The sequence below is a fragment of the Panonychus citri genome, unplaced genomic scaffold (assembly GCF_014898815.1).
Source record: "Panonychus citri isolate SS breed McGregor unplaced genomic scaffold, ASM1489881v1 Contig00141, whole genome shotgun sequence".
NCBI lineage: Eukaryota > Metazoa > Arthropoda > Arachnida > Trombidiformes > Tetranychidae > Panonychus > Panonychus citri.
In genome coordinates, this window is record NW_026515546.1 from 2,582,129 (window position 1) to 2,602,328 (window position 20,200).

At 31.4% G+C, this 20,200-nt stretch overlaps 3 protein-coding genes across 8 annotated transcripts; 1 reads left to right on the forward strand and 2 right to left on the reverse strand.

Moving 5' to 3' along the window:
• Positions 1–1,702: 1,702 nt before the first annotated feature.
• LOC128395707 (forkhead box protein O-like) lies at positions 1,703–8,694 on the reverse strand. 3 transcript variants are annotated; one of them, XM_053356178.1, is made up of 5 exons: positions 7,940–8,693; positions 7,189–7,578; positions 4,858–5,605; positions 4,459–4,752; positions 1,703–3,566 (listed from the first exon to the last, which is right to left on the reverse strand). In XM_053356178.1, exons 1-5 carry the CDS (start codon positions 8,336–8,338, stop codon positions 3,538–3,540), a joined length of 1,860 nt encoding a protein of 619 aa, XP_053212153.1. In that variant the 5' UTR covers positions 8,339–8,693; the 3' UTR covers positions 1,703–3,537. The 3 variants fall into 3 exon arrangements, with proteins under 3 accessions (XP_053212153.1, XP_053212154.1, XP_053212152.1); XM_053356179.1 differs by having other exon boundaries at positions 1,703–4,686; positions 7,940–8,694; XM_053356177.1 differs by having other exon boundaries at positions 1,703–4,752; positions 7,940–8,691.
• Positions 8,695–9,735: 1,041 nt separating this feature from the next.
• Positions 9,736–14,897, forward strand: LOC128395713 (uridine phosphorylase 2-like). Of its 4 annotated transcripts, none has more exons than XM_053356186.1 (5): positions 9,736–11,041; positions 11,334–11,589; positions 11,710–12,036; positions 12,137–12,251; positions 14,147–14,897. In XM_053356186.1, the coding sequence occupies exons 3-5, from the start codon at positions 11,755–11,757 to the stop codon at positions 14,650–14,652; spliced, it is 903 nt and encodes a 300-aa protein (XP_053212161.1). In that variant the 5' UTR covers positions 9,736–11,041; positions 11,334–11,589; positions 11,710–11,754; the 3' UTR covers positions 14,653–14,897. The 4 variants fall into 4 exon arrangements, with proteins under 4 accessions (XP_053212161.1, XP_053212160.1, XP_053212163.1 ...); XM_053356185.1 differs by having other exon boundaries at positions 9,736–10,122; positions 10,201–11,041; positions 11,334–12,036; XM_053356188.1 differs by lacking the exon at positions 11,334–11,589.
• A 112-nt stretch (positions 14,898–15,009) lies between these two features.
• On the reverse strand, positions 15,010–18,676 carry LOC128395706 (calpain-C-like). The gene is made up of 7 exons (XM_053356176.1): positions 18,278–18,676; positions 17,016–18,016; positions 16,280–16,777; positions 15,697–16,196; positions 15,513–15,629; positions 15,297–15,447; positions 15,010–15,220 (listed from the first exon to the last, which is right to left on the reverse strand). Exons 2-7 carry the CDS (start codon positions 17,566–17,568, stop codon positions 15,018–15,020), a joined length of 2,022 nt encoding a protein of 673 aa, XP_053212151.1. The 5' UTR covers positions 17,569–18,016; positions 18,278–18,676; the 3' UTR covers positions 15,010–15,017.
• Positions 18,677–20,200: the final 1,524 nt, after the last annotated feature.

A 20,200-nucleotide genomic window follows, 5' to 3' on the forward strand; every position in this document is an offset into this window, starting at 1 on the left:
TTGTTTTGGTAATTCAAGTGACAATTTAACCTTTAAGATGATGATCGTGATATAATTTAACATCAACAATTAGATCACAATTGACTGTAATCATTGACTGTTGATTGCAATACGAGTGAGTGTGTGTGACTGTTGATTAAAATTTGATTGACAATCAACGTTGGTCCAGTATTTTGATTGATTATAATCCCATGAAAGATATCAAATATTTTGTTGATTAGTATCGATTACTAATTATTCAGAGTTAATTGTTACCTTTGAATTTATTTTCGGAAATTAAAAGTTATTTTAACTCTTTAATTATTCATATACAGTTGATTGTTTGAATTTATTTTCTACTTCTAATTGTATTGGTTATTATTTGATTACTCTTGAAACTGGATTCTATGAGATTATCATTATTATTATCATTGATTATTAGGTTTAGAGTTTAATTCAATTTTAATCTCTTAACAGTTTAATAGTTAATCTGGTTTATTGTTTCAATCACAGTTAATTGTTGAGTTATTTTTGTAACAACCTAATTGTAGTAAATCTTGTGTTTGGTTTTGTTTTTCTCAATCAAACTTTCCGATTTTGTTTGATTTTCATTCACTTTTCTTCCAGCGGAAAGAAAATAAAATTATAATTGTAACAATTATTTTCTGACAATTAAGAGATGGTAACTCCATCTATTGGCTAGAATTAGAACTATTTTCCGCTTCGATTTTTAATTCCAATCGAGTTGCAAGTTCCTTTTATACAAAAATCGATTTAGACTTTTTCTTTCCTTTCATATTATTGAAATGAGAGGAAAAAAGAAAGAGAAAATTAAAGAGAGAATTTAAATTTTTCCCCTTTTTCCCTGGGAAAATCTTCTCAATCGAACATTAGAATCGATTTTTACCAAAACCTTGAAAATAATCGATTTTTAGGCTAATTCGAAAAAATCGCTTTTCTTTTCTCTCTCAAATAGTTGAAATTTTCTCTCATGAAAATCAACAGTTTCTCCTTTAAACTGTAACTAAAATAAAACTGGGTCATTAATAGTAAATAGGATGAAGGGCATTCGAGGAGATGATTAAGATTCACTTTTTACGAAAAAAGTTATTTTTAGATTTGGTGAATTTAAATTGTTTCGACTTTGTACCGATTGACACAATTAAAACATTTCAGTTTCGTTAATTTTAATTCTGTGATAAAAAGAAAATGCAAACAATTAATTAGAGTCATCAACAAGTTAATTGATAAAAAAAAAACTTTCAACGAAATCAAAAATTAATCCATAATAATGATAATTAAATTTTCAATTTGAGTGTAAAACTGATTAATCAGTAAATTGTTAATTGTAACGATAATTTTTCTGGAAGCTGAAAAATTGAGTTCAATTGAGTGATTAGAGCTAAGGCTTAATAAGTTAGCCGAATCATTAAGATTGAATTAAATTAATTAACTCGTTAATATTTAATCATAATCTCAAGTTAATACACTCAACCTTTGACTTGAAGCTAATTGAATGACCTACTTTTCATTTGAGAGAGAGAGAGAGAGAGAGAGAGTAAGCAGATTAAATAGATTGACCCTCTCAGATGATCAGATGTTAATGATCAGAATCAACAGTTGATGATTAGCATGATAAATATAATGAGAAGAAGAAGAAGAAAAATGGATGACCAAAGAGGAAAAGGAAATGATTGAGCTGAGAAAAAGTGGGGGAAAAAAGTAAATTCAAAATTAGTTTTGTTATTTTTTGAACGATTAATCCAATTTGTTTAATTCAGTTTTACATGAAAAGGGATTGATTCAGGAGGAAAACACCGGGTATGTAGGTAATGTGTATGATTGGTTGTTGGTGTGTTGTGATTAACGATCTGAAAAGGTCATCTATCTTACAATATATATGATTTGACAGGAATTATCAACTTTATGAAAAAAAATGAGGCTATGAAAGAGGCAAAAAAAGGCTCATCATTTTTGGGGTCATAAACACAGGTTGAGATCTGGTTGAAGAGAGGGAGAGAGAGAGAGAGAGATACCAGATGATGACGATGATGATGGTGTGTAGACTGTTGATTGATTAGCTGAAGGTTTCAATGGAGTCAAGGATGATGAAGAGACAGAGAAAACCTCGAAACAGAGAAATCAAGGTAACAAAAAATTGTGTGAGAGAGAGAGAGAGAGAGAGAGAGAGAGAGAGAGTAACAGGGAGGGGGAGAAAAGAAAATTGGGTAAATGAAGGTTTCCAATGATGCCAAGGATGATGATAGGGAAAAGGCTGAGAGAGAGAGAGAGAGAGAATCCAGAACGAGAAAGAAAAGCAAGGTAACAATGAGAAGAAAGATTCAAGAGAAGATAAAGAATGAGAGTGAGAGTGAGAGTGAGAGAGAAAAGGATAATGTGAAAAGATGGAGGCGGATAAAAAGATGAGGGAGTCTATGGATAAAGATAATGATACAGGTTGAGAAAATTTTGATAATAATTTTGTCAAAATGTGATGATAATAATTATAATTATGATGAAGCATCGAGATGGTGGTGAGATAGTTGATGACGATCATGATAAAAAAGGTTATATTTTCATCAGCAATTGTGAATCAATATATTGGACGATAAGTTGAATCTTCTGATCTCTTTTTTTGATGAATAGAAAAAGTTACAGGTAAAGAGAAAATGAGAGAGAGAGAAAGAAAGAAAAGAAAAGAAAGAGAAAAAAGTAATAAGTCGCATTTATGTGTAACGTTCATCATCATCTCTCCTCATCCTCTTAAAAAAGTGATGATTTGCTTCACAAACAGAAAAGAAAAAAAAAATAATAAACATTTACAAGTTTATCTTTCTTCTTCCTTCTCCTCCTCCATCATCCTCATCATCTCCTCCATTTTTCTTCTTCTCCTTCTCAAGACAGGTAATCAAAGTTTCTCTTTCTCTTTATTTCTCTTTAGATAAGAGAGAAAACAAAAATCTTATCTTCCTCATCTTTCTGGAGCTTTTCTCTACTTTCGTTTTTACGGGTTTCTTATTACCGAACAAATTTTTCCATTAAAAAAAAAGGTAAACAGAAACAACGACGATTGCGGCTATTTGAGGGGAGAGAGAAAATCTCACTCAGAGCTAAACTTTTCCTTCTTCGTTAGTTGAAAGTGGTGGCAATTTCTTTTTATGGTGATGAGAAGGGACAATGAATACCCAAAGATGAACATTAGTTGCAGCAACAGCAATTAACAAGGTGATTGATGCGATGATATCCCAGCGATGGAGTGAGAGAGAGAGAGAGAGAGAGAAAGTTGATCGTGTTAGAAATTAATAGTAAATGATGATGATGATAAATCCAAAATGATGATGATTGGTGGTTGATATTGAAGTTCATCTTTTGGAATTGATTTTTGTAATATTACATACAAAAGAAAAACGGAACCAAATTAATCCCAAATGATGACGGAAACAATTAACATGAATCTTTTTCTTAATCCAAATCAAATTTTGTATTTTTGAGCTTTGGGCTTGAATCTTTTTGTTTTTTTCTTGACGCACATTATATTATATATACACAGTTAGAAGGTTATTGTTTTTTTTTTGATTGTTTATCCACTTGAAGAGAGTTACGAAGAGTTAAATTAATTAGTTAAAATAGTAGATTTTTTTTCACAAATTTAAAAATAAACAACAACAACGATTATTGAACAAAAGGTGTGAGAGAACCGGAACATTTATGCAAAAAAAGAAGGAGAAGAAAAAAAGTTTAAAGAAGAGGATTAAGATTAGGGTGAGGGTGGAAAGAGAGATATAAACCTCAGGTAAGAAGAAGAGTTTACAACTTAATTACCGGGCAATTAGAACAAATGAAAAGTTAATTATGGCTTTCTAACTATAAGCATTAGTAGGGAGGAGAAGGTGATAACTATTGTTTTAGTAAATCTGTAAATTAATTTTCTTGTTTCAATTTTTTGATTGATTTTGATTAATACTCTTTTGTCATCAGAATATATATGTAACAGCATTGATTGATTTTTTTTTTCATTTTGATTTTGTTTTCTCTCAATATATATAATATTTATATATATAATAATTTTGGATTAATTGATATTTATAAGTCTTTTTTTTCACTTCGTCTTATTCACATGGACAGTTAATCCATTTGATCATGATGATTAACTGTCAATATGAGCTATATGTGTGTGGTAACAATTAAGTGTAACTACAGATTTACGTTTAAAATAGATTTCCTATCGTTTTTGTTTTCAGGGGATTTTAAAGGTAAGTTTTGTTGTAGCACAGGTAAATATATAAATTATATATATTTATGAATGGTAAATGTTAGTGTGTATGTATGTGTGATAGAGAGAGAGAGAGTAAGGCGTTTTGGGTGGTGTTAAGGTGTATTTGTGTGTTGAAATAACAACGAACAAAAAAAAGATGAAGAGAAAACAAATCAATATTAGAATCACTTAGATGTTGGACATTTGGCTGGAACGAAAAGTACCATTTAATCCTTGGATTGAATTATCATCTGAGGCTTGCATTGATTCAAAATTAAAATCAAGATTACCCTCGACGGATAATTCGTGTCTTATTACTTGATCTACATCACATTCTAAGCCTCCCTGTAATGAGTCCATATTTAAATCCAAATCGTTAGGCAATGGATTGTTAAAGGACAGTATGTGACCCATCACCTGGGAGGCTGTGGTTCCAAGTGATGAAAGTGACCCTAATAATTTTGAATTGTTATTGAGTCGACGAAGAGTATCATTATCCAAACCAGTGGATCCAAATCCTTACAATTAATTAAAATTGAGGAGGAAGAATAAGAATAAGAAAAATTGTAAATTAGTTTGGTTTACAAGGTTAATCAATAAAAAAAAAAGCAAAATATGTTTACCTCTATTTTGGGAGGTTAATTGACGATTGCTTGATTGTGATTGATTTTGTTGACTACTTTTTGAGCCGAAATTATTGTTATTACTCAATGGACTGTTTACTTGATTTGAACTGGAAAGTAAATCCATTGATTGACTGGGAGACAGAGAGGGTGACATGTTTGACGAGCTGAATGAACTGTTGGCACTATTTTGATTGGCGCCAAAAGTTGTTGCCTCGGAATTAATTATTGGCTTGTTTGGACTTCTTGTACTTGTATTGTTGTTAATTGTATTTAATGTGGTCAATGTGATGTTACTGTCTATCGTATTAGTTGATGTAAAATATGATTCAGAGGAATTACAATCTAACAAGATTGGTCCGTTTGGACTTGAATTAACATCTGATCCATCACCAGATGATTGATTTATAGAGTTACAAGAAATGGAGGTAGTTGAATAAGTAAGATTTGATCCTGTAGCACCAAAACAGTTTAAATTGGTGTATGATTTGGTCAAAGAATTGCTGCTTGGAGATGAAGATGAACCACTTTGTTGAGACTGAAGATGATGATGAAGTTGTGATGATTGTTGCTGCTGTTGTGTTTGAGACTGAGGTGAATTTGGACTATTCGAACTGTAACTAGGACCACCAAGTTTCATGGTGTTTGCCATTTCAACCAACTTTTCCGTGTACGTATCTTGAACATCATTGGTATTATATAAACGTAAATCTGAGTTCCATGAGGATATTGGGGACAAGGAAGGAGCCTAATGAAAGAGAAGAAGAGAGATAGTAAATAAATCATTAGTATAATTAACAGAAAAATGATAGTCATCATGATAGATTTAGATTTAGATATAGATTTAATGGTAGTAATGTACTCTAACTCTTTCGCTGCTTCTCAGCTAATTATAATAAGCTGAAAACCAATGAAACATAATCAACATCGTACTTTAAACCATGCTTACTGTTTATGTTGCTGATTAAACCCAAACCATTGAACCAGAAAAACAGTAAACATTCAAGTGTATAACTCTTGGTAAAGATTCAATGTCAACTAATATTTTCAACAAAAAAAAATAAACACCAAGAGTGTTCAGATTAGATTTGAATTTCTTATTCAACTGAAAACTGTTCAGGGAATCAATAGTAACTTTTCATTCTTTATAATTATAAAGAAAGAAAGAGAGAGAGAGAGAGAGAGAGAGAGAGAGAGAGAAGTTGAACATCAAAAGTCAGATCAATTCACACAAGGATTGGAAAAGGAAGGAAAAAGTGATGAACTGACTATACTTGAAATGGGAACGATCAGAATCTCAATAGATTAATCGTTTGAAGAAGAGAGAAAGAGAGATTATTATGAAACTTTCATGCTTCTAGTAAAGTCAATTACGTGAGTGAATGAGTGTAATAGACTAGATTTCTAATGAGGCTAAAGAAAGAGAAAAAGCAAGAGAAAGACAGACAATATTTCGAAATAAACGTTACTACGACAGCTTGGGAAAAGAAAATTCATTTAGAAATCAATTGAATGACAAAATCAAATCAACTCAAATATAATCTATCAATTTTTAGTTCTCTTTTTTATCTTCTCTTTCTCTTTCTCTTTCTCTTTACATAATCATCATAAAGATGAGTAATGATAAGAGTTCTGAATTGTTGAAAAAAAAAGTTATCACATGATTTGAGTAAGTTGATTAGTGAGAGAGGAAAAAATGAAAATTGGTAAAGGTAATAATTATAATAACGGTGAACCAAATTATTATTATTATTATGATAGTGATGAATCTTATCAACCAACAGATGGCGCCGAAAGATGAATCACATGTTGCATCATGTGAGTTGCAAGAGAAAAAGAGAGAGAAAAAGAAAGAGAAAGAGAGAAGGCCTATGTTTGAAAAGATCACTTCAAGGTAAAATGTTGATAAAGATGGCGATATAATGATGAAGATAAGAAGCATGATAAAACATGATAAAAAGTAAAGTAAAGTAAAATGATGATGATAATGACCATGATGAGAATTAGCTTTTTTTTCGTATGTATGGTTAATGTAGAGATGATAATGATGACAAGTTTCATTGGCCTTGAGATTATCATTGAAATGCAAAGAAAGTGCACAAAGAGATAAATGGGGAGAAAGGGAGAGACTTGAAGAAAGAGATGAGATTGATAGAGGGTGAGAGAGAGAGAGAGAGAAATGATGATGATGATGATGAGAGTGGAAATTTAGAGATGGAGAGAGAGAGAGAGAGAGACATGAAGAAGAGATAAAGAGGGAGAGAGAGAGGGAGAAGAGAGAAGAGAGTGACTGAAGTGATTGAGTGAAAAAAATTGAATGAATATTCATACGTGATCATCATGTAAATCTGATTCAATTATGATTGGGGAAAGTCTACCACAAGAACTGGCATTAGACGAGGCTCGAGGTCGAAAATCAGGACTTAATTGAAAACCATGATGAAGGGGTGATTCCGGGAACATATCTAAACCTTCAGAAACAGACGAACCAGGAGATGCTTTATCATCAAGAATAGTACCATTGCGAAGAGCTTCGACCTTCTTTTTGACTCGACCTCGTTTCTTTTCATACTTTTGCGTCTCCATGCTGGCAGCCCGTCGTCTTGCAGCTTTACCCGGTTTAGCTTCCGGATTGATTACCCACCAGGAACTTTTACCTGTTCCCTCGTTTTGAACTCGTTTGAATCGATTGTGAAGAGATAAGTTGTGTCTAATAGAATTCTAAAGAGAGAGAGAGAAAAAAAGGGTTTCAAAAATGAGATTTTACATATGAAAGAATAAGAAAATGAAAGAGAAAATATTTCCAAAGAGAAAGAGAAAAAGAAAAAGGAAAGAGTAAAAATTGAGACATGGAGACACATAGAAAGAGAGAGAGAGAGAGAGAGAAGAAGAAGAAGAGAGAAGAGAAGAAAAAAAGTTAAAAGGAAGAGAGAAAAAATCAGAGTAGACTAGAAGGGATATTCTTGTTTAAACTGAATAAACATGTAATTATGATGCACAAAAACAAACAGAGCAAAAAAGAACAAGATTGAAATGGGAAACATGGATAAAGGAAAAAGAGAATAGAATATTAAAAATTTACCTTCCAACCAGCAGAAGAATTTGAATCACCTTTATCCTTAAAATATGGAACATTTTGTACCATCCAATCATATATTTGAGATAAGGTTAACCTTTTCTCCGAAGAACTTTGAATTGCTTGGGTAATAAGGTCAGCATAAGACATATTACCCCAAGCATTTCGTCGAGAAGAATTTTTCTTATGACCACTATTATCACTTGAATTTCCATTTGGTTTAATTTCACCGCTGGACACTTCACCACCACTCAAAGAGATATTATTGTTGTTATTTGGATCGGAAAGACCATCTTCTTCCGATTTAATTGATAAACTAGTAGGTGGTAGAGGCCAAGTGTGACTACGAGCACGAAATGGTTCCTCATATAATGGATCAGAAATATCTAAAATCCATTCTGCCATAATAACATATAACAAAAATTATATATATTTATATATATAAATATAAATATATAAAAAAAAACGAGATGGATTGAGAATGAGTTGTGTATGTATCAATCTTATATAAGATTTTATATGTTTGTTGTACGTAAATAGATTTATTTGTATAATAGTATTATTAATCTATTTCACTTTTACAAGAATAATATAATTTTCAAATAATTATAATAATAATAATAATTAAATAACAATAACAATTGAGAAGAAGAAAAAAAACTGTACTAAAATTGAAGAGAAAACCAAAAAACCAATTCTTTGGTTTGAGAAAAATTGAAAAATCGGAATTCGGTTCGGTTACTCTCACCCCGGGATAACATCGAACTTCAATAACCGCGGACAAAGAAAAGAAATACAAATGAGTTGATTTTCCCACGATTCTAATCCGCAAGCGAATTGCAGGTCGCGCCATCTACTGAGTTTAATGGAATTTAAGTTGAGTATTTTTTTCGAAAAGAATTTTTTTTAAAATTTTATTCTTTTTTTTTCATTTTTCGTTTTAGAATTTTTTACATTTCTTTTTCTCTTTTTCTCCTCTTTTGTTTTACCTTTTTTCTTTGTTGATTCCTTTCATTTTCTTCTTCTTTTCTTCTCAAACTGTGTAGAGTTTTTAGTTGTGAAAAATTTGTGTTCCGTTTCAAAAGGGTTTCGTGATTTGTATTGTTTGGGAAAAAAAAAGATTCGATACAATTAATTTGTTACTGGATAACCGATTTCGCTTTTTTCTTTCTTTCCTTTGGCTCTTGTGTTGTGTGTATTCAAAGTTAACGCTTTTAAAGACACAAATTCAATAACCGGTGGGATTATTTGATGGAGGGTTGGCTGATTGCGCCTAATAGTTTACACTATTGAATTGTGATTAATTTGAAAACCTCTTTCGTTTCTCTCTCGATGCGCATCAAAAGAATCCCATTCACCTTCCCCTTTACCTAGAAAAGATCTTTTTTTCTCTCTACCATCATCATCATCATCATCTTCTTCTTCACCACCCCAAAGTATTTGGTTTTTATCTTCTCTTTCTTTTTCTCTTCTTTGCCTCTCATTCATTTGAGGGCGAAGAAAATTTTCTACATTTTGAGTTATCAAAATTTACTCTCTTTCTCCTTTCTCTTTCTCTTCTCTCTCTCTCTATCATCTTTTCCATCATCATCATCATCATCTCCATCTTCTTCGTCTTCTCTTTCTCTCTTTGTGTCTCTCTTTTTCTCTTTCTCATTTACTTTCTATTTGAATCTTTTCTCTTTCTCTTCTGGTCAAACCTGTTTTCTTTTCTTATGTGTGTAAGTATATTTTTAAGGCCAAATGCGAATTAAGTTAAAATCTTTGGTTTTTTTTTTCATCACAAATTAATGAAGATAAATTTTGACAAATTGATTAATTTTTCTCTTTCTTTTCATCTTTTCAGACTTCATAATCTGATTGAGCATCTCCATCGCCATCGTTTTACACGCTCTTCCTAATCCTCATCGCCAGCATCTTTTATTGTAAACACTTGGAAACCCATTTCTCTGGAAACCCATTACCATTATTATTACTTCCATCATCATCATCATCTTTCTCACTCTTATTACAGCTTAATCTTCTAAATAGCTTAATTTATTTGATTACTGGTTTCATTCTGCCTTTTGGACTCGTTAACAATCATCATCATCATGTAGCTATTTCAAGAAATTTCAACATATTCACTTAAATCACTTACTCTTTTACTCACTTCACTTTCACACCAACATTTTAACAAAAATCAACAGGTATTAATACCAGACCGATCAAATCTTTTCTATCTCTTCATCTTTCTCACTCACTCTCATGACGTATTTATTTACCAGGATTGTGTATCATCATCATCATCATCATTATAATTATTATTATTATGGTAAAGACTATTGAAGTTAATAACTAGTATACGATAAGATGAATTTGATGGGTTCAGAGCCAACTATTAATAATTTTAATCTGGTTAAAGGACTGGTTGGTTAATTGGAAAAACACTGTGAACCCGAAAGGCAATCAACAAAATCATCATCGTCATCGTCATAATCACCATCAACATCAACATCATTATCCTTGTGATTATTGCTCAACATTGACTAATCAGGAACTAACATCCAACATTCAATTTTTTTCACTTTCAAGGTCAGCCTGTTATTTTTAATTCATGGTAACCCTGGAACCATGAAAAAGGTTAATCACAGTTATTACTCATTATGAGAGACAAAAAAAATATCAACAAGATTTTCCAAAAGGAAAACAAAAATCTGCAAACAATTAACTCAAAGGAATCAACTAAATATAATTTACAATTACACAATCAAAAAAATTTTCACAGTATCTACCGTATACATAACCCCTTATATAATATTCTGGGGAAATACTACAATTCATTTTCCATTGATGCAAATCTAATCTTAATAACTAATTAGATTATGAATATTTTGATCAGATGGGCACAGTTAACATAATATAACAATCAAATGTTTCATAAAGACTAACAATTAACAAGATAATGTCAATGAACAAGCTGATAAAACATAAATCAAAATTTTCAATCCTGGGTTAATAATCATCATTGAAACGTTTAATCAAAGAAGATTAAATCATGAAGAGATAACCAGACAAAATGAATCAGTTATAATTACCACAATTAACCAGATATGAAAATTAATCAAGGTAATTTCCAAGTCTGTTCAACTTTAACATCAACAAAAGATAATTGATCTTTACGATTTTCTAGTTAATTGATTATCCACTTACCCAAATTCAACCTTTCGAAATACAACAATTGGATTTGACTCAATTAACTTATAATCTTTAATATTCTAAATTACTTCAGAATCTCTTCGAGTGAGAGAGAAAGAGAGAGAGAGAGAGAAATCTTCTCATCCCATTGAAGATCCACTTTACTTTCAATCAGCTGATTCTATTTCTTTTCGTATTTATTTTGGTTCTATTTTCTTTCTAGTTGTTTACTCGCTGTTTGTTTATTTTCTCATCAATTTTAATCAGCACCTTTACACTTCTTCTTAATTGTGATCATTAATTCAACAATTAGCAGTCGCCACCTACCGTAATTAACTATTTGATTGTAAACCATTTTAATCAGTGACTCAAGTTTTTATATTTCTATTCTTATATAAATATCTTGCTGTTCAATTTAACCCATAAAAGACCAGGATAGTAAAAGAATCAACATCATCTTGAAGACTTTTACTTTAATTGTAATTGAAATTTGATTTCTTCTCATTAATTCCTGTTTTATCATCGATCATCAAGTTACAACACAGTTAATTAATTCTCTTTTTTAAATTATCTTCCTTTTTCCCTTTGCTTGCTTACAGAATAAACAACAACAACATCGATCAACCGAACTGCTGAAATACCCAATGGCTAATAAACATAAAGAAGGAGCAAATTTAACCAACAATTACCTTAAATCAATGGAAATTGATCATCTCTACCATTTAGGATTAATTAAAAATGGTGACAATTTGGAAAAAGCCTTCGGTGATGTGAAGTTTATTTGTACCGGCGGAGCGGCTCATCGTATGGCTCTTTACGCTTCAATGATGAAAACAATGTTAAACATTCCCGGTGATCTGGTTGACCTTTCAGCTGATGGTCATCGTTTTAGTATGTACAAAGTTGGACCAGTATTATTTGTAAATGTAGGTTGCAAATGATGATCTAGAATCTAAATGGATTCTATGGTTAATTGTTCTAATTTTTCTTTTTCTTTTTTCGAACTATTTATGTATTGATAATTAGCATGGAATGGGAATTCCATCACTTTCAATTCTTCTTCACGAATTATTCAAGCTCGTCACTTATGCCAAATGTAAGGATGTTGTTTTCTTCCGTCTTGGTACCTGTGGAGGCTTAGGTAAGTTTTTTCTTGTTCTTTCAATCGATTGATCTATTTTCAAAAGTGATTAAGTTTCGATTCTAATAAGATGAAAAAATTTAATCTTTTTATCCAATATACTTGTAAGAATATTAGAGAACATGGTAAATGATAAAATGATCTTCAATCCGCCCGGATTGTCATCACAATCATTCCTCTTGTCTCTTTGTCTTCTTTGCTTTTTTTCTGTTTTTTCCGTCATCATCATCATCATCATCATTTTTTTTCTCTCTCTCTCTCACTCTGTCTTTTCTTTCTTTCTTGTTTTCTTCAGCAATGAAAATAAAAAGGTAAACAAAAGATTATCATTGATCATATGATATTGTTGACAGAAAAATCCTTTTCTCTCTTAACATCAAACTCATCATCAACTTTTTTCTCTTTCTTCATCCTCATCTTCATCTTTCTCACTGAATTGCTTGTAAACTGAGATCTGATTGATAATATTTCTCTGATAACATTGTTTTTTTTTGTTTGGTGTCTTTTTACCCTTAATAATCATAGTCATTACTACGGATAATACAAATTAACTGAACAATTTACTGTTTTGTTAATTACTCGATTATCCTTGCTGATTATGATTCTCAGTTAAAAGGCTCTATTAGAGACAACAACTAACTTTATCAATCCTCTAGACAATTTCCTGATGATTAGTTATACCCTTTTAAATGATAATTAACAACTATTATCATTACGATGATGAAAATGATCAATCTCAAAATCAAATCAATTACTTTAATTTTACACTTCGATTCGAGAGAAAAAAAAATTATTTCTTTTATTTCTTTGAACCATTCGAGGTTATCGAACTTGATTTTCCTCTTGTTACTAGTTTTCGTATCTCACTTGACCTCCATTTAAGCTTGACCAAGGTCATCTACTTTCCCGCTATCGACCAAGGTCACTTTCATATCGTCAGAATATAATATTTAATTTCATTTTCTTATAATCAACTGAACCATTATAATTGTCAATCTGTTCACCATGATAATCAATCCAAATTGATCAATTAGTTAATCATGAAAGATTCTTGATCAGTACTTGATTTATTAATTACCGATTAATGATTATTTAGTCTCATTAGTTGAAGTTTTTATCTCTCTTTTTATTATTATTAATCATTTACAATTGTATATAATTTAATTACTATTATTAGGAGACTTTATCTTGTTCATTTCTTGCCAACATCATGAAGGACATTAATGATTAATCGTAGTGATTAAGATTATTATTGTTATCACAATTAACAAATTGTTATTGTTGTTTTAGAAAATCTCGTTCTTAAAAAGTCACATGTAACTTACGAAATTAATTTAATCTTATAAACAATTAGTTAATTGATATCTTAGTCGTTATCATGTTTAATTATCTCCTTTGATTTAATTAAAATTATAATTATAATCGATTTAACAATTAATTTGATTACCGACATCAAACGTAATAATTATATTTTTGGTTTTACCTTTTCCTTTGGTAATTTGTTAATTTACTCAACCATTATGATCATTTTCACAATTAACCATTTGAATGATGATGAAAACTTTTTTTCAACAATTAAATCAACCATTTAAAAGGCTGAGCGCTTTTTCCTACACCTTAAATTGGCAAAATCGTTACTTTTACAATTTACACCGCCAACAATTTACTTTGGTGATGATGACAATTAAATGTTGTGAAATTGTTTGAAAAATAACTAATATAATGACAATTGACATTTACTAATGAACTGTATTCAAATGAATAGTAAAAATTAAAAGACAATTAAGTTTTGATTATTTTGTTTAATTACTCAATCACTTTGAGATAATCAGATTCAAGTTTATTATAAATTATTAATTGTTTCATTTTCCATTTTTTTCTTATTTGTCACATAGGTAAAGCACCGGGAACCGTAATTGTATCAAAAGGTTGTGTTGACAATCAATGCCGTCCGTTATTTCAAACTGTTAAATTGGGTAAAGTGATTAACATGGAGGTTAATTTGGACAAACAATTAGTAGAAAATTTGATTAATTTTGCATCGGCTTGTTATCCAAATATACCTATTGAATCGGGTATTACAATGGCCACTGATGATTTTTACGAAGGTCAAGCTCGTTGTGATGGCGCTTTCTGTGATTACACCAAGGAAGAGGCAGCAATTTACTTACAATCAATTGCCAATCAAGGTGTAACCAACATTGAAATGGAGGCTACATGTTTCGCCGCCATGTGTACCAAAGCTCAGATCAAATGTGCCATTGTCAATGTTATTCTGGTCAATCGCTTAGAAGGAGATCAAGTCGATGTGGACAAAGATACTTACAAAAATTTTCAAATCAGACCATTTACAGTAATCAGTAATTACATCAAATCTGTAATTAATAGTTCCTGTTGTTAATCTTTCACCAGTTAAGAAATTGAGCTTACAAAATTTCAAAATACAATTGTTTTAAATGGTCTTAAATTGTGCACATAATTGCCAATTGTTGAAGTGAGAGAGAAATTGATTTTCCACCAATTTCCTCCATTGACAATATATTAATATATTCCTAAGTTATTGCTAATGATGCTTTCGATGGACCAGTAAGATGAACCAAGACGGATAAAGAGAAATCAAATAAATAATTGAGATTAAAAAATTTACACTCATTTTGATTAAACGCTTAACGAATTGAGATTAATAAATTAACAGATTTTGATTGTATGATAATTGTAAAGGAACGGATCAACATAACAAATGATGGACTGGTCTCAATATAAAGATTATGATAAAAGACAAGCCTTAATCCATTCGGTTAAACTCATCTTGATTGTTCCAGTTTTCATAGAATCTTTTTTATCAAATAAAGAGAAAGCAATACAAAGATGGAGAATACTATGGACAAAATCACCGAATCTAAGAGTTCCGTCTTTCCTCATGTATCGTAAAACTAAATAGGAAAGGATTTCAATGTTCAACTCGAAACCTGAATGGATGAGAAAAAAAAAGAATAACGATCAGAACAAATTGCTCATCTAATTAACAGACGAAAATCAACTTACCAACATCATGAAGAGCTTCCTTCAATTTATCAGCCCTCAGAATACCTGAAGTACCTTTGGTGTGATTCTTAAATATCGCCTGCCAGAATCGCAACGAACACATGATATTCTTATAATCAGTGAACTTTAACCTTCCATAAGAATTGCTGGTCTGTAAACAATGAGAATGAATGTTAATTTAAAGGTCAATTAGTCGTTTAGATTGTGATAACTTACATCTAATGTGGCGATGATTTGTCGACAAACCTCCAAAGTGGCGCAACTTTTAACATAATCATTTGGTAAACAACTTTCAAGAAGTTCTTGTAGCTCAAAGGCATTGACAGTTTTATGCTGAAAAGAAAAGCAAATCAAATTGTTAATGATGGCAATGATTTAGATTAGCTAATGAAAGTATTACCTCATCTGCGAGCTGAAGAAACATTGTTTCATATTGACTAAATTTAAGGTCAAAAGATGGAGGAGCTTTGATGATTGGAGATTTGATTAGCGATGGCAACGAGTCAAGAAAAGTTAATTTGATGGGATGAATTGAATAAACTCGTATTGAAAACTGTCCTTCTTGTCCTGGTTCGAAACTTGTGGGTATTAGAACATATTTACCCTCTTCTAATTGGCACCTTAATGAGATCTGCTTCGTGTTCGTATAAAGGGAATTGTAAAGTGATCGATTTCTTTTGAAAAAACTCTTATCCAATCGAGTTTCATTTGAATACTCAACCGAATTACTATAAGAGTAAAGACTAAATCCAATCACTTTTGGCTCTAAAACCGAGTGTTGATTTAAACAGATAACAATAGTATCTGGATTAGTCAGAGTAATTAACAGTTGAGGATTAGTATGAAACGTTTGTACGTGGTTACGACAGCCTCCGGCAGTTACACCTTTACGCCAAATACCTAAAAAAGATGAGGAACTTGAATTAATATCATTTTCTTTCAGTTTCACCGAGAATTCATGTATTAACCATGAGGACTCTCACCTCTCCAGAATTTAATACACCAGGGGCATTTCCCTCGCAGTGTTGGTTCATCTTTACTGGTTTCGGCATCCAAATGGATAACTTCAAGTGAGGTAAATGTCTTCATGAAATCATGATATGACATCCAGAATTCACCCTCTTCACATGATAGTAATTCTCTCTCATCATTGGTCAATGTTGACCATTTATGTGAATCTTTATTCCAACTACCAACATAATCTGAAGATGATCCAAGTGGATTTCGTAGTTTCAACAAAATCGGAGAAGATTCTTGTCGATCCAATCGTTGGAAATCAATTATTCGATAGTTGATTGTTGAATAGATTCCATTTGGTAATCTTTCATGCGAATATGAAACTGGATTTCCGTTGGTTTGTGTCGATGGTGAATTCTCATTGGAAACAACGGTGGTAACAATTGAAGTCATCGAGAGTAATTTACAAATCATTGTAGAACAAGATGTTGACTCTTCTCTCAATGAGATACTTTCAGTCACTCCTAATGAGGAAAAAAAAACAGAGAATCTCAATTAGTTGATTGTTATCAAAAAGAAGAGCCAAAAGTACAATTTGAAACAGCCAAACAATTTATCTTGTCAAATTTTAAATTACTCGTTGTAAATAGTAATAGAAACTTTAGCAATCTTCTTATAATCACTGAAAAAATCTCGAAAAACATAATCAAAAGTGATGAGGAAAATGAGTTAATATTTTGCTGGGATTGGAAATCTACTAACCTCCAGTTAAATCCGATAATCCTTCAACAGTTGATCCATATTTGAGAGCCTCGTAGGACCCATGGAGTTTAGCATAAGCCTTTTCCAATAACGATGCCCAAAAAGTGTCACCTTTAGTTGACTGGATGAAAACGAGTTTATTGTTGACCGTTGGTAGCCGATCATCAATTACAACCTCTTTCCATTCATCGTGCCACCATAATCGAAACCTGAAAAGGCCACAATAATTATCTGGATCAAAAGACTGGTCAGCGGGTACAACTCGGTAAAATAATCCTTTGGTCAGGGTCAGTGAGGCCATGCTTGAGACTAACCACCGATCGCCCAATTTACCGGGATTAATATCGAAAAAGTTGTGAGAGTTAAAAAGGATGGCATCATCAAGGAAAACTGGATAATTAGTTAATTCCTTTGGTCTTTTCCATACAAATGTAAATGGAGGAGTTTGATGGTAAAACACTGATGATTGGGTTGTCGGAAAATCGTTGTCTTCAAATAATTGACCTGATTTAAGTAAATTACGGCGGAGTTTCTCATCATCAGAGGATAACATGTTTGGATGATAATTTTGTTCCAATCAAGTTCCGTTAACCTAATGGTGCACTTTTTTTTGTGTTTGCTTCGTAATCTCAAATCAATGGCACTGATTTCACCAAAAGCTGATTAACTTGATGTTTATGTAAATCATATCATGCAATCTTTAAATTAACTTGATTGAATTTGATGGTTGGTTAGAAATTGATTGTTGCAATTTAAGCTTTGACTGTATACACAAAAATATTTGCATCTGAGGGAGAGAAAAGGTCAAGATGATCAAGGTGAATTCTTGAAGCCAATGATTTTGAATATGATCACTGAAGTTAATCAATTCCGGAAGAGAAATGTTTCCTCTTCGGTTGGACTCGGAACTGAATTTCGGATATTATTTAGTTAACCAAGTTCTTTCTCTACCATTGAGAAAATAAGTAGAATCTGGAAATTATGAGATAACTATTCAGAGACTGAAAAGAAAAAAAAATCAAAGATTAGTTACTGATGAACTAATTGCTCCTGAAACTAATGAGCGAGTTCATGAATCTATTGAGAGTCATTTAAATTGATTCATTTTCGTTGTCAAATTGAAAATTGAACTTCTCATTGGATCAGCTGATCAAGGAAAATAATTTTTAGACACAAAGGTAAAGTTTTGTTATTCTTTTCTGAAGGTGAGAGAGAAATGGATATTGGACATGGACATGAATTCTATTGAGTGAGATATATACCTTTTTGGAATTAGACTCTGAGAATTTCAATTGGGATGAAGAAAAGTTAATTGTAAAGAGTAAATTAAATCCTTGATTAATTGAAGGCACTGAATCACAGAAACAAGTTATTGGGTTGAAATTCTGGTGAACATGAGAAACACAAGATTAAGAGAAACCAAAAGTAACTTGAATGTTATTCCGTTCAGATTAATTTCCAACTATTTGGAACTTTTTTTCTTCTTCTTGTTGATCAATTTCTTATCCAGTGGACCTTTTGAACACAATTGAAATGATCACAATTAAAAAAGACTCGAAACAACATGAGAATTGAGTTGGAGATTGAGGAGAAAATAATAGTTGCGTTGCTGTCCCAACTTTGATTAACCAAAAGAAACTCAACTTGAGAATCAAGTTTTACAATCAGAGAGAGAGAGAGAGAGAGAGAAAATTGTAAGAGAAGATAAAAGAGAGAAAGAGAAAAAACTCAAGCGGAGAGTGGAATTGGCTTCATGTAATATTGATGGTGGTTGATTAATCAAGAGAATGAATGAAAGAGAGATAAAGAAAGAGGAGAAAGAGAAAATTTATATGGAAAGGAAAGGCTATTTTTCTCTTTCTAAACGGTCTCATTTCTATTTTACTGTCAAGATTTATCTTCTTTTTTATCATCTTCTAAAGGCCATTCATCATTTCTTCAACATCTTCTGTCTAATTCAATAAACTTCATTCTCTTTCTCTCTCGCCATTAAATATAACAACAATAAGAACGATTTTATTGAGAAAATATCATAAATTCACTAAAAGGTTTCAGTTTTTCTACCATTGACCTTTGTCCAGTTGATAATAAAAGAGAAAAAGTCAAATGGGTGACACTTAATAAACGTTAATCTACATTCACGGAAGTCATTTTGTCGCTTTTTAGTCCACGAAAACAACAGTTGACAATTGGACATTTTTCCGCTAAGAGAGATGCCGATGATTAGAATGACAATCACGGAGGACAAAATAATGATACCGAAGCTGAGAAATGCCTCCTGGATGATCAGAGAAGCGAAAGAAACAATTAGAAACAATTTGAACGTATTGATTGGGAAACAGGATAAAAGATGATGATAAAGATGAACAGGTAAAGGTGAACATCAAGACAATAAACAAATCTTGAAATAATAATAAACTTTGTTAAGAAGAGTTAAGAAATAAATTAATGATTAACTCATCAATTTAGTACAATTATTAGTCTAATTTTTTCATCAATCAAAAATCAGATGATTCTGTTCATTTTTCTTTCAATATAATGGATAAAGTTTAAGTAAATCCAACATCATATTAATGATGATTCTTTGAAAGTTAATTGTTATCATATTTGCTTGAGAAACTGAACAATTGATGTTATTTATCAGTACTTAATATTCAGGCCTCATCTTTATTCATTCATCAACTTGATCAACATTTAATAAATGAATAGCCAAAGACTTGAAGTTTGCGACCACTTTTTGAATCAGTTAATGATAACTTTTGATATCTAATCAGTTGACCATTTCAAGAGATTAAATCATTAAGATTGGAGGACAATACATGTCTCTGGGTTAATTGTATCTCTCATTGATTATATTCAACTGCGTGAACGATTTAAATTGTGATAGCAAACTCAAAGTCCTTTGGCTGTATGAATTGGTGTACTTGTATTGATAGTTGATTAATTATCACAGGATAAGATTGATTTAGTTTTAATGTTTTGTTATTGGTCTCTGATGGTTTTTGCAATTGTTTCAACTGATATTTGATCCAATCATTGAAACCCTCAGAGGTCAGTGAAGATACTTGAGGGTCAAGAAAATGACCATAATTTTGGTAAATCTCTGAAAAAAGGGCTCAACTGATTGATCGGTTAAACTTAATAGCTTCTCGGGTAAATTGAACAATCAAATCAGTTAATCGTCT